Genomic DNA, 17,409 nt, shown 5'->3' with positions numbered 1-17,409 from the left:
TCAATGACGATGACCTTTGAACCGCGTTACCCAGAAAACACCGCGCTGTCGGCTTCAGTGGGTTAGAGTTGGCTGTTGTATCTGTTCTACTACTAGTCTTGGTTAAGATGTTGTCATACATTTAGCTCAGTTATTCTGAAATGCGTTGCTATCAGCACATATAAAGCATTCAAGTTCTCAGTCAGTCGTTCTTTCTACCGTGGTGTGTGTATGAGCGGCGTTGCCGACAAGAGAAATCCCGTGCTGGATTGTTGCGGAGGGCTGAATAACGTGGATTACAGTAAGGTACACGAGTGAGTGGGTGATACATATGGTACTAGTGTGTGCGCATGACATTCAGAGAGGGCAAAAATTGGGATGGTCTACTCAACAACTAACTATCGTTGATTTGTTGTCATTCGCCACACAGTAACCCGTTTTAGACAAAGAATGTATCGAAACGAATGAATTGCCACACAACCGCTATAACGTGACATCGACCATTGTCATAGATAATAATGTGCAGTGCACACTGCGCAAAGCGTTGCATTCCGTGAGTGTATGTGAGATGTGACCGAGTTGGTTTAGCTACAACGCAGTGCATAACACGTTTTAGGTAGTAGGCTACAGTGTCGTCATGGTGTAGAGTCAAGCTGCTGGAGAGTTGTGGGTCTGACAGCTTATACAAAAAATATTATAGCCTACTGCTTCTGAATATTGCTCGAGCCTGCATGGCTGGACCGTCTCTGCGTATCACTTTGCAACCTGGACTCCGGGGTTAGACGTAACATAGTAAATTAGAATGAAATGTTACATTTTGTAAGGTATGTATTAAAGGTACCGTGATATTTTCTAAATTACAATTTGTACAATATGTTACACATTTTCAATACGTATGATATGTTACAAATTCCAATTTGTTGTGGCTAGGTGGGTAACATTAGCTGGGTAGGGGAAGGGTTAACTAACATGCTAAGTAGTTGCAAAGTAGCTAAAAAGTATTAAGTAGTTACTAAAATGCTAAAGTTGTCCGTGATGAGATTTGAACATCCAGCCTTTGGGTTGCTAGACATTCGCGTTATACCCTCACCCGTCCATCCCGAACAACCATCCTCCTGACGTTTGCGTTATACTCCCACCCCGACCTTCTGTCTAATGTAACCATATCAAATGTAACATGTCATACTAATTTGAGGTCATGGATTTTTGTTTACGATGTTACGTCTTGCCTATGAGACCAGCCTGCACGTAAGCCTTATTTATTTATTTATTTACCACCTTTATTTAACCAGGTAGTCCAGTTGAGAACAAGTTCTCATTTACAACTGCGACCTGGGCAAGATAAAGCAAAGTAGTGCAACAAAAACACAGAGTTACACATGGGATAAACAAATGTACAGTCAATAACACAATCGAAAATCTATATACAGTGTGTTCAAATGAGGTAAGGCAATAAATAGGCCATAGTGGTGAAGGTATTACAATTTAGCAATTAACACTGGAGTGATAGATGTGCAGATGAGGATGTGCAAGTATAAATACTGGTGTGCGAAAGAGCAGGAATAAACACATATGGGGATGAGGTAGGTTTAATGTCTACTTATAAACTGGCTACCTATTTAATAATTTAGCCACTAGCCTCTTACATGATTAACAAAGGATTAGCCTACTGTCCTTCATATTACAATGGTTTTGAATCTTGTTAATGACTAACAAGTGATATCTAGACTAATGCTTTACAAACAACCAGTGGATAAGAAATATCTGATGATGGTTTGGTTATAAGCAGACCTTGAACTGAAGTATTAGCCCACCTGCTTAAACCATCGTTTCCTACAACATGCTGGAAATGTAGGCTACATTTACTAGTGCAAATTTATAGCGGGTGTTTAACAGAGTCAAACCAGTAACACATGCAGGTGGGTACACATGGTCAACTGATGTACTGTAGGCTACTTAATTCAGTATCACCACAGAGTAGGCTTGGACATGACCAGTTCAAGTGGTTTGCTGGCCTTTGCAGGCTAGGTCATTGTGTCTATGTGCAGGCGTCAAAAGCTCTTTTCAAAATGAAAAATAAAGTGTTTGCCTTGTGGTAATGGAACTCTAAAATTGACTGAACCCTGACCCCTCTCCTCCCCCATTCAAAGCCCAGTTCAAAGTCGGGTATGTCTAAAAACAACAAGTATCAGGTGAAGAAGGCACTATGCCTCAGTGTGGGGAAACCCAAACAAGCAGCGACGTATGTTCATGTTTGAATTGGAGGGGAACATGGTGTCACTACTCAGTCGTGCAGGGGTCTTGGGTTTGCAATAAAAAATATATATATACAGTACCAGTCAAAAGTTTGGACACCTACTCATTCAACGTAAAATAAAAAAAGTGTGTATATTAACTGGTGTGCCTTGTTAAAAGTTAATTTGAGGAATTTCTTTCCTTAGTGCATTTGAACCAATCAGTTGTGACAAGGTAGGGGTGGTATACAGTCGAGAGCCCTGTTTTGTAAAAGATCAAGTCCATATTATGGCAAGAACAGATCAAATAAGCAAAGAGAAATGACGGTCCATCATTAATTTAAGACATGAAGGTCAGTCCATCTGGAAAATGTCAAGAACTTTGAAAGTGTCTTCAAGTGCAGTCGCAAAAACCATCAAGCGCTGTGATGAAACTGGCTCTCATGAGGACCGCAACAGGAAAGGGAGACCCAGAGTTACCTCTGCTATGATGAAGCTGGCTCTCATGAGGACCGCAACAGGAAAGGGAGACCCAGAGTTACAGTGAGGGGGGAAAAGTATTTGATCCCCTGCTGATTCTGTACGTTTGCCCACTGACAAACAAATGATCAGTCTATAATTTTGATGGTAGGTTTATTTGAACAGTGAAAGACAGAATAACAACAAAAAAATCCAGAAAAACGCATGTCAAAAATGTTATAAATTGATTTGCATTTTTATGAGGGAAATAAGTATTTGACGCCCTATCAATCAGAAAGATTTCTGGCTCCCAGGTGTCTTTCATACAGGTAACGAGCTGAGATTAGGAGCACACTCTTAAAGGAAGTGCTCATAATCTCAGTTTGTTACCTGTATAAAAGACACCTGTCCACAGAAGCAATTAATCAGATTCCAAACTCTCCACCATGGCCAAGACCAAAGAGCTCTCCAAGGATGTCAGGAACAAGATTGTAGATCTACACAAGGCTGGAATGGGCTACAAGACCATCGCCAAGCAGCTTAGTGAGAAGGTGACAACAGTTGGTGCGATTATTCGCAAATGGAAGAAACACAAAATAACTGTCAATCTCCCTTGGCCTGGGGCTCCATGCAAGATCTCACCTCGTGGAGTTGCAATGATCATGAGAACGGTGACGAATCAGCCCAGAACTACACGCTGGGATCTTGTCAATGATCTCAAGGCAGCTGGGACCATAGTCACCACGAAAACAATTGGTAACACACTACGCCGTGAAGGACTGAAATCATGCAGCACCCGTATATGTGCTCAAGAAAGCCAATATACATGCCCATCTGAAGTTTGCCAATGAACAATGATTCAGAGGACAACTGGGTGAAAGTGTTGTGGTCAGATGAGACCAAAATGGAGCTCTTTGGCATCAACTCAACTCGCCGTGTTTGGAGGAGGAGGAATGCTGCCTATGACCCCAAGAATACCACCCCCACCGTCAAACATGGAGGTGGAAACATTATGCTTTGGGGGTGTTTTTCTGCTAAGGGGACAGGACAACTTCACCGCATCAAAGGGACGATGGACGGGGTCATGTACCATCAATTCTTGGGTGAGAACCTCCTTCCCTCACCCAGGGCATTGAAAATGGGTTGTGTATGGGTATTCCAGCATGACAGTGACCCAAAACACACGGCCAAGGCAACAAAGGAGTGGCTCAAAAATAAGCACATTAAGGTCCTGGAGTGGCCTAGCCAGTCTCCAGACCTTAATCCCATAGAAAATCTGTGGAGGGAGCTGAAAGTTCGAGTTGCCAAACGTCAGCCTCGAAACCTTAATGACTTGGAGAAGATCTGCAAAGAGGAGTGGGACAAAATCCCTCTTGAGATGTGTGCAAACCTGGTGGCCAACTACAAGAAACGTCTGACCTCTGCGATTGCCAACAAGGGTTTTGCCACCAAGTACTAAGTCATGTTTTGCAGAGGGGTCAAATACTTATTTCCCTCATTAAAATGCAAATCAATTTATACAATTTTTGACATGCATTTTTCAGGATTTCTTTGTTGTTATTCTGTCTCACTGTTCAAATAAACCTAGCACGCCACTACTAAAGGACACCAATAAGAAGAGACTTGCTTTGGCCAAGAAACACGATCAATGGACGTTAGAGCGGTGATAATCTGTCCTTTAGTCTGATGAGTCCAAATTTTAGATTTTTGCTTCTAATCGCCATATATTTTTGAGACGCAGAGTAGGTGAATGGATGTTCTCTGCATGTGTGGTTTCCACCGAGATGCATGGAGGTGTGATGGGGTGCTTTGCTGGTGACACTGTCAGTGATTTATTTAGATCTCAAGACACACTTAACCAGCATTCTGCAACGATACGCCATCCCATCTGGGTTGGCTGCTTTTTCTTCACTCTGCAGTCCAACTCATCCCAAACCATCTCAATTGGGTTGAGGTCGGGTGATTGTGGATGCCGGGTGATTGTGGATGTCAGGTCATCAGATGCAGCACTCCATCACTCTCCTTCTTGGTTCAATAGCCCTTAGACAGCCTGGAGGTGTGTTGAGTTATTGTCCTGTTGAAAAACAAATGATAGTCCCACTAAGCTCAAACCAGATGGGATGGCATATCGCTGCAGAATGCTGTGGTAGCCATGCTGGTTAAGTGAGTCTTGAATTCTAAAAAAATCAGTGTCACCAGAATTGCACCTCCTCCATGCTTCACGGTGGGAACCACACATGCAGAGATCATCAGGTTCAACCAACTCTGCATCTCACAAAGATACGTATGTTGGAACCAAAAATCTCAAATTTGGACTCCTCAGACCACATTTTCATCGGTCTAATGTCCATTGCTCGTGTTTCACGGCTCAAGCAAGTCTACTTCTTATTAGTGTCCTTTAGTAGTGGTTTCTTTGCAGCAATTTCAACCATGAAGGCCTGATTCACACAGTCTCCTCTGAACAGTTGATGTTGAGATGTCTGTTACTTGAACTGAAGCATTTATTTGGGCTGCAATTTATGTGCCTGGTAACTCTAAGGAACTTATCATCTGCAGCAGAGGTAACTCTGGGTCTTCCTTTTCTGTTGCGGTCCTCATGAGAGCCAGCTTCATCATAGCGCTTGATGATTTTTGCGACTGCACTTGAAGATACTTTCAAAGTTCAAGACATTTTCCAGATTGACTGACCTTCGTGTCTTAACATTTTAGGGATAGAGGGCAGCATTTTCACTTTGGACACTGGTAATGGACATTATCGAACAAAACAACGATTTATTGCAGAACTAGGATTCCTGGCACTGCATTCTGATGAAACATCAAAGGTAAGGGAATATGTATGATGTAATTTCGTATTTCTGTTGATTCAAATATTGTGTACCTCTGAGCGCCGTCTCAGATTATTGCATGGTATGCTTTTTCCGTAAAGTTTAAAAAAAATCTGACACAGTGGTTTCATTAAGAACAAGTGTATCTTTAATCATATGTAAAACATGTATCTTTCGTCAAAGGTTATGATGAGTATTTATTTCTGTTATATGACGTGGCTCTCTGTAATCACTCTGGATATTTTGGAGGCATTACTGAACATGGCGCCAATGTAAACCGAGATTTGTGGATGTAAATATGCACATTATCGAACAAAACAAAAATGTATTGTGTAACATGATGTCCTATGAGTGTCATCTGATGAAGATTATTAAAGGTTAGTGATTAATTGTATCTCTATTTCTGCTTTTGTAACTATCTTTGGCTGGGAAAAATGGCTTTGGATTTGGTGGGGATCTAACATAAATATATGTTGTGTTTTCGCTGTAAAACATTTTTTAAATCGGACACGATGGGTAGATTAACAAGATGTTTATCTTCCATTTGCTCTATTGGACTTGTCAATGTGTGAAAGTTGAATATTTCTAAAAATATTTTTGAATATCCCGCGCTGCCTTTTCAGCGGAATGTTGGGCGGGGGGTTCCGCTAGCGGAATGTGTGTCCTAGACAGGTTAAACTATAATTGTTCAGAATGTGTAGGTTTACTAGTTAAGAAAATAAATTAAATGTAATTGTTCAATAATATGGAGTTGTTCAATAGTTCAATGTGTTTAAAAATAAAAATATCTGATCATATAAAATGTGTTTATATTACTTTAACAAATAAAAATATGTGATAATAAAGAAACAAATCTAAACTAAAAAATGTAAAATCATATTTTTTGCCGTGATGGCCAGTCAATTTGAGTAACGTTATTGTGTATTCTACATAATGACGCAGTTTTAAGTTATTACGTAATGACGTCATCACACAATGATATCACAACTTCATTTAGCAACAAAATCGACTTGCCTCTAGCAACTTCCCCTGAAAATTAGTTGTCAACACTGAGAACAGCTCAAATAAGCAAAGGTTAACAACAGTCCATAATTTAAAACCTTTCTGACGCAGGCGTTCTGCTAGCGACCCACCTCAACAACATCCGGTGAAATTGCAGAGTGCCAAATTCAAAATACAAAACACGCAATATTAAACATTCATGATAATACAAGTGTCATACATGATTCTTTAGCTTAGAATCTTGGCAATCTAACTGCATCGTCGTATTTAAAAAAGGCTTTACGGTGACAGCACAGCAATTGATTATCTGAGGTCAGCGCCTCACAACAGCATATTATCCAAACAAGCACAGGTGTCACAAAATCCCATATAGCGACAAAATAAGTCACTTACCTTTTGAAGATCTTCCTCTGATCGCAATCACAAGAGTCCCAGGAACACAATGAATGGTCGTTTTGTTCGATAAATTCCTTCTTTATAGCCCTCATTGAGTTCAGTAATCCACCCGTTCAGAATGCAGACATAGGAGTTCCAAAAGTTACCAGTAAAATTTGTCCAAACAAATCAAATGACGTTTCTAATACATTATTAGGTACTCTAATATCTAAATAAACAATAATATTTCATACGGAGCTAACTACTTTCAATAGGAAAGGAAAAGAACGAAGCTCGCACGCAAGGAGACTAGTTTTGCCATAGGACTCCGTGAGGATAAACAACTATTCCTTGTTGGTTTTTCAGAATACAAGCCTGAAACCATGTATAACTGTTGACATCTTGTAGAAGACATAGGAACTGCAATTTGGGAGGTGGAAGTCTTTGTTTTCAATAGCTTAACCTCCCGGTCGCGGCCGGCTGCGACAGAGCCTGGGCGCGAACCCAGAGTCTCTGGTGGCCCTAGACCACTGCGTCACCCGGGAGGCCCACAAGATCGTCTTTTTAAAGGTTACACTTCTCAAGAAACTCAACTACCGCTTTTGCTATTGATCTGGCATCCCCCCCCTCCCCCTCCAATTCAACCAGCCTGAGAAATGTGGACACCGGTTATTTTTTTTAGCACTGAAATACCAAATCCCCACACCCAGGTATTTCGAGACACTGACTTCAGTGGACTCATCCAAAAGGAGACTGAACTTCTCATCCCCCACATCTGAGAAAATAAAGAGCCAGTACTCCCCTAATCATTTAGGGGAGTGCATTTGGAAGTTTGTTGCTGCCACAGAATCTGAAAAGGCAGATTTGCAAGCCATACCTAAATGGTCACATGCTAGCAGCGAACAATGCTCCGCAATGGCCATTGCCATAGTAGCTTCTGTGCTTTTGCAGTTATCCACTTTCTTAACCAACTGGTAATGTAGACTGCATTGCGTGGTTGTACGGTTTTGATTTATTTATATGCTTTGCTGTAGCACAATGTTTTTAGTACATCTGATTTGCAGTACGCACGGTATGCCCGACAATCATCCCCAATTACTGGCTTCAGCCACCCTTTAAATTCAGGTACAGTACAGACTCTTTTGATTGAGACATGTTGGTTGATGTAAGTTCTGTTCAAGATCAAACATGTGTGACCAACTAAACGCAAAAAAAGAAACATCTCACTCACTGTCAACTGTTTATTTTCAGCAAACTTAACGTGTATAAATATATGTATGAACATAAGATTCAACAACTGAGACATAAACTGAACAAGTTCCACAGACATGTGACTAACAGAAACGGAAGAATGTGTCCCTGAACAAGGGGCGGGGTCAAAATCAAAAGTAACAGTCAGTATCTGGTGTGGCCACCAGCTGCATTAACCTCTCTGGGATATGTGGGATGCTAGCATCTCACCTGGCCAAAAGCCAGTGAAAATGAAGAGCGCCAAATTCAAATAAATTACTATAAAAATCAAACTTTCATGAAATCACACATGCAAGATATCAAATTAAAGCTACACTTGTTGTGATTCCAGCCAACATGTCATGTTTCAAAAAGGCTTTTCGGCGAAAGCAAACGATGCTACTATCTGAGGATAGCACCCCAGTAAACAAAGACAGAAAAGCATATTTCAACCCTGCAGGCTCGACACAAGGCAGAAATAAAGATATAATTCATGCCTTATGAGCTTCTTTTGTTGGCACTCCAATATGTCCCATAAACATGTCCCACAAATGGTCCTTTTGTTTGATTAATTATGTCGATATATATCCAAAATGTCCATTTATTTGGCGCGTTTGATCCAGAAAAACACTGGTTCAAACTTGCGCAACGTGACTACAAATATCTCAAAAGTTACCTGTAAACTTTGCCAAAACATTTCAAACTACTTTTGTAATAGAACTTTAGGTATTTTTTTACGTAAAAAATCAATTGAAGATTGGATGATCTGTGTTCAATACAGTAGGAAAACAAACTGTAGCTAGCTTTCAGGCGACGCGCCTCTAACAAAGAGTCCTCTTCACTCTAGCCTCATTCTGAACAGTGACACTTCTTCATTACACAAAGGAAAAATGTCAACCAATTTCTAAAGACTGTTGACATCCAGTGGAAGCGATAGGAACTGCAAGAAATCTGGATTCCCAATGAGAAGCCATTGACAAGAGTGACCTCAAAAAATAAAAATCCTAGGGGTTTCGCCTGACAAATAAGTTATGTTATGCTCACAGACATTATTCAAAAAACTTTAGAAATGTCAGTGTTTTCTATCCAAATCTACTAATAATATGCCTATCTTATCTTCTGGGGATGAGTAGCAGGCAGTTTAATCTGGGCACGCTTTTATCCAAAATTCCGAATGCTGCCCCCTATCCTAGAGAAGTTAACTAACTGCAGTGCATCTCCTCCTCATGAACTGCACCAGATTTGCCAGTTATTGCTGTGAGATGTTACGCCAGTCTTCCACCAAGGAACCTGCAAATTCCCTGACATTTCTGGGGGGAATGGCCCTAACCCTCACCCTCTGATCCAACAGGTCCCAGACGTGCTCAATGGGATTGAGATCCGGGCTCTTCGCTGGCCATGGCAGAACACTGACATGCCTGTCTTGCAGGAAATCACGCACAGAATGAGCAGTATGGCTGGTGGCATTGTCATACCGGAGGGTAATGTCAGGATGAGCCAGCAGGAAGGGTACCACATGAGGGAGGAGGATGTCTTCCCTGTAACGCACAGTATTGAGATTGCCTGCAATGACGACAAGCTCAGTACGATGATGCTGTGACACACCACCCCAGACCATGATTGACCCTCCACCTCCAAATTGATCCCGCTCCAGAATACAGGCCTCGGTGTAACGCACGTTCCTTCGACAATAAACGCAAATCCGACAATCACCCCTGGTGAGACACAACCGCGACCCGTCAGTGAAGAGCACTTTTTGCCAGTTCTGTCTGGTCCAGCAATGGTGGGTTTGTGCCCAGAGGTGACGTTGTTGCCGGTGATGTCTGGTGAGGACCTGCCTTACAACAGGCCTACACGCCCTCAGTCCAGCCTCTCTCTGCCTATTGCGGAAAGTCTGAGGACTGATGGAAGTATTGTGCGTTCCTGGTGTAACTCGGGCAGTTGTTGCCATCCTGTACCTGTCCTGCAGCTGTGATGTTCGTATGTACCAATCCTGTACAGGTGTTGTTACATGTAGTCTGCCACTGCGAGGACGATCAGCTGTCCATCCTGTCTCCCTGTAGCTCTGTCTTAGGCAATATATTGCAATATATATATTGCCCTGGCCATATCTGCAGTCCTTATGCCTCCTTGCAGCATGCCTAAGGCACGTTCATACAGATGAGCAGGGACCCTGGGCATCTTTCTTTTGGTGTTTTTCAGACTCAGTAGAAAGGCCTCTTTTTAGTGTCCTAACTGTGACCTCAACTGACCTTAAGCTGTGAGTGTCTTAACGACCGTTCCACAGGTGCATGTTCATTAATTGTTTATGGTTCATTGAACAAGCATGGGAAACAGTGTTTAAACCCTTTACAATGAAGATCTGTGAAGTTATTTTGATTTTTACCAATTATCACTGAAAGACAGGGTCCTGAAAAGGGGACATTCCTTTTTCTTCTGAGTTTATATTCATTGGGTTTGTCTGGTTGAACGCCTACAATCTTCCTGCTGCCGTCAGCCAACAATGATTTGCAATTTGCTGAAATTGCTGCTGGCCTGCTTCTGCCTGTGCACGAGCTGAGCGCCTGCTGCTGACGTTACTCTCAATGCACTTTTGCAGCCAGGCAGTTGTGTTGTGAGTGTTTGACAGAGAAAATAGTTTTTGTGTCATTTAGAGGGAAATTGCGTGCATTTTAGCATTTGAGCAACTTTTCAAAAGTTCCAAATACATTTTTAAAACGGCTAAGTTGTCATCACTGGGCCTGTTCTTGCCATAATATGGACTTGGTCTTTTAACAAATTGGGTATACCACCCCTACCTTATCACAACACATATGGTTGGCTTAAATGCATTAAGTGTAAAGAAATTCCTCAAATTAACTTTCAACAAGGCACACCTGTTAATTGAAAGCTGGTTGAGAGAATGCCAAGAGTGTGCAATGCTGTCATCAAGGCAAAGGGTGGCTATTTTGAAGAATCTCAAATATAAAATATGTTTTTATTAACACTTTTTTGGTTACTACATGATTCCAATTGTGTTATTTCATAGTTGTTATGTCTTCACTATTATTCTACAATGTAGAAAATAGTACAAATAAAGAAAAACCCTTGAATGATTAGGTGTGTCCAAACTTTTGACTGGTACTGTATATTATTGTCACATACACCGGATAGGTGCAGTGAAATGTGTTTTACAGGGTCAGCCATAGTAGGACGGTGCCCCTGGAGCAAATTAGGGTTAAGTGCCTTGCTCAATGGCACATTGACAGATGTACCCTTAGGTACTGGCCCAATGCTCTAACCGCTAGGTTACCTGCTGCCCTATAAATATTCTGCATAAAGCCGTGAATGATATCCAAAATTGATCACATTAGTCATCAGTCATACTGAAATACTATTTAACACTCTGACCGAATTAAAATACCTACAGTTCATTTTCCCATCTAGAAAATGCCTACAACTCTGTTCATATACTCAAAGAAAACCTCTAGGCACTCATCAGTAAAACAACTCCAAATGTCAAAGTTAAACTGTCTTTTGAACTTTGATCTAGAATTCTATTTCTGTGCTTCTGATATTTCTCTGTTTCTATGTCTGTCAGGTGGACATGTCAGTAATGGAGGATGTTCTGAAGCATATAGACGTCTATGACCCCAGGTTCTGTGTTGCTGTCATCGCCATCATCTTCAACCCTTTCTTCTGGAATGTGGTGAGTAATCAAAGCATATATGTCAAATTCATAGACATGATTTCCATTCAAATTAATATTGATGACTAATGAGTAGCCACTGCATAGAAATAACATTAATAGAATGGATCTTCACATTCAAATGTTTAGTGGCTGTTCTAGCGTAATTCTATTTATCATATAACTAGAGAGCAGTGTTTCCCAACTCCGGTCCTCGAGTACCTCAAACAGTACATATTGAAAATCCAATTAAAGTTTATTCGTCGCATACACACTTTAACAGATGTATTACAATTAAAGTCGGAAGTTTACATACACCTTAGCCAAATACATTTAAACTCAGTTTTTCACAATTCCTGACATTTAATCCTAGTAAAAAATCCCCTGTCTTGGGTCAGTTAGGATCACCACTTTATTTTAAGAATGTGAAATGTCAGAATAATAGTAGAGAGAATTATTTATTTCAGTTTTTATTTATTTCATCTAGTTCCCAGTGGGTCAGAAGTGTACATACACTCAATTAGTATTTGGTAGCATTGCCTTTAAATGGTTTAACTTTGGTCAAACGGGTAGCCTTCCACAAGCATCCCACAATAAGTTGGGTGAATTTGGGCCCATTCCTCCTGACAGAGCTGTACACCAGGTTTGTAGGCCTCCTTGCTCGCACACGCCTTTTCAGTTCTGCCAACAGATGTTCTATAGAATTGAGGTCAGGGCTTTGTGATGGCCACGCCAATACTTTGACTTTGTTGTCCTTAAGCCATTTTGCCACAACTTTGAAAGTATGCTTGGGGTCATTGTCCATTTGGAAGACCCATTTACGACCAAGCTTTAACTTCCTAACTGATGTCTTGAGAAGTTGCTTCAATATATCCACATAATTTTCCTGCCTCATGATGCCATCTATTTTGTGAAGTGCACCAGTCCCTCCTGCAGCAAAGCACCCCCACAACATGATGCTGCCACTCCCGTGCTTCATGGTTGGGATGGTGTTCTTCAGCTTGCAAGCCTCCCCCTTTTTCCTCCAAACATAACGGTGGTCATTATGGCTAAACAGTTCTATTTTTGTTTCATCAGACATGAGGACATTTCTCCAAAAAGTACAATCTTTGTCACCATGTGCATTTGCAAACTGTAGTCTGGCTTTCTGATGGTGGTTTTGGAGCAGTGGCTTCTTCCTTGCTGAGCGGCCTTTCAGGTTATGTCGATATAGCACTAGTTTTACTGTGGATATAGATACTTTTGTACCAGTTTCCTCCAGCATCTTCACAAGGTCCTTTGCTGTTGTTCTGGGATTGATTTGCACTTGTCGCACCAAAGTACGTTCATCTCTAGGAGACAGAACGCATCTCCTTCCTGAGCGGTGTGATGGCTGCTTGGTCCCATGGTGATTATACTTGCATACTACAGTTTGTACAAATGAACGTGGTACCTTCAGGCGTTTGGAAATTGCTCCCAAGGATGAACCAGACATGTGGAGGTCTACAATTGTTTTCTGAGGTCTTGGCTGATATACTAACTGTATATACTATATTCTATCCTACTGTGTCTTAGTCTATGCCACTCTGACATTGCTAGTCCAAATATTTATATATTCTTAATTCCATTCCTTTAACTTTAGATTGTGTGTATTGTTAGATATTACTGCACTGTTGGAGCAAGAAACAGAAGCATTTCGCTACACCCGCAATAACATCTGCTAAACCCGTGTATGCAGCCAATAAAATTTGATTTGAATTTGATATCTTTCATTGTGGCTAAACAGTTCTATTTTTGTTTCATCAGACATGAGGACATTTCTCCAAAAAGTACGAACTTTGTCCCCATGTGCAGTTGCAAACCGTAGTCTGGCTTTTTTTATGGCGGTTTTGGAGCAGTGACTTCTTCCTTGCTGAGCAGCCTTTCAGGAAATGTCGATATGGGACTTGTTTTACTGTGGATATAGATACTTTTGTACCTGTTTCCTCTAGCATCTTCACAAGGTCCTTTGCTTCTTCTGGTATTGATTTGATTTGCACTTTTCGCACAAGTTCATCCGTCTCTATAAGACAGAATGCGTCTCCTTCCTGAGCGATATTACGGCTGTGTGGTCCCATGGTCTTTATACTTGCATACTATTGTTTGTACAGATGAACGTGGTACCTTCAGGCGTTAGGAAATTGCTCCCAAGGATGAACCAGACTTGTGGAGGTCTACAATTGTTTTTCTGAGTTCTTGGCTGATTTATTTTAATTTTCCCATGATGTCAAACAAAGAGGCACTGAGTTTGATGGTAGGCCTTGAAATACACCCATAGGTACACCTCCAATTGACTCAAATTATGTCAATTAGCCTATCAGAAGCTTCTAAAGCCATGACATCATTTTCTGGAATTTTCCAAGCTGTTTAAAGGCACAGTCAACTTAGTGTATGTAAACTTCTGACTCACTGGAATTGTGATTAAGTGAAATAATCTGTCTGTAAACAATTGTTGGAAAAATGTCTTATCATGCAACCAACTTGCCAAAACTGTAGTTTGCTAATAAGAAATTTGTGGAGTTGTTGAAAAACGAGTTTTAATGACTAACCTAAGTGTATGTGAACTTCCGACTTCAACTGTATGTGCGAATGGATTCTCGGCCCTCACTAGCATGCCAACGAAATACAGGCACAGACTGTGTGGAAAATAATTTAAGACTGAGACTCTCTCCAATACAACCCAACATCCTTTCAAGCACACCCTTCTCATTAACCTGTGGTGAGTTTTTCGCCGTTTCTGATGAACAAATAAGGTTTTATATGTAAGATGGCTAAATAAAGATAACAATATCCATCAGCCTTATGGTGCCTGGAAAAATTGGAGTACTCTAATTTTGCAAAAGAGTTCCCTAACTGCCCTCCCAGTGAAGGAAGGGCACCCTGTGTGAAACATTCTTTTTTTTCAGATTTTCACTTTCAAGATTCTTAGTTTAAAAAAATATAAATAATAATTTTACCAACACCTCTGACAAAAAAAAATGCAATACCTGGTTTGCGTATCCATTGTTGCCTCTATTGCCTCAGTTAGCATTTACTGGTAGATATCATATGCTAAAATGTATTTTCTACCCTACCGGCTACCCATGTAATTTAGAGCTGCTAAGTCGTATACCTCCACTAAACTACTTTGATTCGCATCAAAAAAGTGTGTATACGGCTTATACCTGCGTATACCTTCCACTGCACCACAGGCCCTTTGTGTTTTGCAAAAAGTGCACTTCCCCTACATGAGTGAGCTAGTATTATGCTTACTATCCTTTCAGAATCACAAACCTGTCGCACACTGAAGGCCTATAGGTTTGCCACTGTGCAAACATGTCTATAATACATATAAAGACTGTTAAGAGATTGTTTCAAGAAAGGAGTGTATATATTTGGCCTGGCGAAGCGGTTTTATGCTCTGACTGAATTGAAGCTGATAATTCTGACTAGAAGAAATTGAGTCTTCACTATCGAGACCGAGTCAAAGGTATCCGAGACAAGAATGTAGTCTGGAGACCGCTCCCTAGTACTTCAACACTGATTCTGTCCATAGCTGTAAACCATATAGTTAAAAGCCTCTCCCAACTTCTCTCTGTTACTCGCCTGTTTTTCCTGCCCTCCTCTCTTTGCTCTGTTCTTCTCCCTCTATTTCTCCCAACCTATTTCTTTCACAGTTCCTCAGTTTACATATCAAAGCAATCAGTGTTGGAAGTTAATTCAATGAAACTGAACAAATTGTTAGTTGTCTATTGGTTAACATGCTGAAAGAAGTCATCTGTTTTTAAGGCCATGCCTTCAACACATTTGCAGAGACCGAGGATCTGCCCCAGGTTTAGGAGGACAACATGACACGTTTATCTGGGCTGGTTATGCAAATGCACGCCCTTAACATGCATTATCAGCTGGTTATATAACACTTTTATCTTTTAGACTCAGATGTAATATTGAAACACCAAAACAATAATGATTTCCCCCGTCAACTGGTTGATAACAATAACACTTGGCACACTAAACGTCATGAAAGAGGTCATAGTTTGTCGGCATTTGTTTTGTAGCAACTAGTGGTATTCTTCTAATAGTAGAGTGGAGAGTTTTGGGCTAGCAGCACCAAGCCCGAGTGGTCTCTGAAGTTTACAGCCAGTTCTTCAGGTCTTTTTTCTGTGTGGGTTACTCAGATCTTTTTTTGCCAGTCATTCATATCTGTTGTTCAGAAAATCTTAACACATGAAACAAAGTCAGCAAAACTCTCACCATAAGTAGAAACTAAGGGAGACAGAGGTAGAGAAATATAAACCAACTTGAGATGTTCTGACTGTGAGAGACCAGTATATAATTCTATTGAATCGGTACAGCATGTGTCCTCTCTCTCTCTCTGTGAGAATAACCTAAAAGCATTCAAGTGGGTCTGCGGGAAAGGGGAAAATAAAAACTCTATTCAATAGAGGCTATTCAATAGATCTTTTTATATAATTTCAGAGAAAAGGGTAGAGCTTCTTTTCACAAACATCTTACCCAACTTTTCTTTAGCCTATAAATGTCTACTGGCCTTTAATTGAAAGCGAAATATTCTGAGCACTTGTAAAAATTGTGAATGTACATGGAGGATTTGACACCTGTATAGGGTTTGTTTGAATACCCTTTGGTTGTTGCCTTAGTGTATATAATTTGCTGAGTGCACAAAATATTAGGAACACCTTCCTAATATTGAGTTGCACCCCCTTTTGCCCTACGAACCACCTCAATTCGTCGAGGCATGGACTCTACAAGGTGTCAAAAGTGTTTCACAGTTAGTACATTGTTGTAGTCAGACATGAGTTAGCTAGTCCCACCATAGCTCCGTCCAATATTTATTTGTGCCCCAGACATGGGTTGCACCCATAGACTTGAGACAAGTTTGTGTGTTCTAGCTGTGCAGAGAAGGGAAGTGAGCTCAGTGAGATATTTCAGCGCTGGTCCTCATTGGCTGTGTCCATTTACTCTTGGTTTTCGTTCTTTTTAATCAGTGATTTGATAATGACCTGAGTAACTAGGTGTGTGCACTCAAGGCAATCACTGTGACCATAATTGATCATTGCAGAGTAGAAATGATAGTTAGCAGGTCGGTGGTTCATGAGATTTGAGTTGTGTAGCAGCTCAGCCTCAAGGTCTGGACAGGACTGTGTGCCCGCCCTACCCCTTACGTTCCTCTGCAGCGGGCTCAGTCAGCCATGTTGACATTGAGGTAATGGCAGGGTCAGCCTGTCCCTCTTCTTTCTTCTTATCTCTCTAACTCTATGGCTAGCTGGTGGCGCTAACGTCAACCAGATTACACAATTCTGATTACACTCTCTCGCAACCTCTATTTTGTATCGTCTGAGATTCCCATAGAAAGTTGCCACGGTCATCCCCTTCTTCAAAGGGGAGACACTCTAGACCCAAACTGCTACAGACCTATATCTATCCTACCCTGCCTTTCTAAGGTCTTCAAAAGCCACGTTAACAAACAGATTACCGACCAGTTCGAATCCCAGCGTAACTACTCCGCTATGCAATCTGGTTTCAGAGCTGGTCATGGGTGCACCTCAGCCACGCTCAAGGTCCTAAATGATATCATAACCGCCACCGATAAAAGGCAGTACTGTGCAGCCGTATTCATCGA

General features: G+C 41.1%; 1 protein-coding gene across 6 annotated transcripts in view; it reads left to right on the top strand.

Moving 5' to 3' along the window:
* The window catches only part of LOC139368030 (phosphatidylethanolamine N-methyltransferase), a 118,222-nt gene that overhangs the window by 33,453 nt on the left and 67,360 nt on the right, over positions 1-17,409 (top strand). For 2 of the 6 annotated variants that reach the window (XM_071106535.1, XM_071106531.1), the window contains exon 2: positions 11,685-11,792. In XM_071106535.1, the coding sequence (XP_070962636.1) occupies positions 11,691-11,792 (102 nt within the window). In that variant the 5' untranslated portion in view covers positions 11,685-11,690. Of the gene's footprint in view, positions 1-28; positions 294-337; positions 804-11,684; positions 11,793-17,409 lie in introns of those variants that run through there. The other 4 variants (XM_071106532.1, XM_071106533.1, XM_071106537.1 and 1 more) reach the window with 4 other exon arrangements.

This window comes from Oncorhynchus clarkii, chromosome 16, assembly GCF_045791955.1.
Source record: "Oncorhynchus clarkii lewisi isolate Uvic-CL-2024 chromosome 16, UVic_Ocla_1.0, whole genome shotgun sequence".
Classification (NCBI taxonomy): domain Eukaryota; kingdom Metazoa; phylum Chordata; class Actinopteri; order Salmoniformes; family Salmonidae; genus Oncorhynchus; species Oncorhynchus clarkii.
This window is presented reverse-complemented; position numbering and strand designations above follow the sequence as displayed.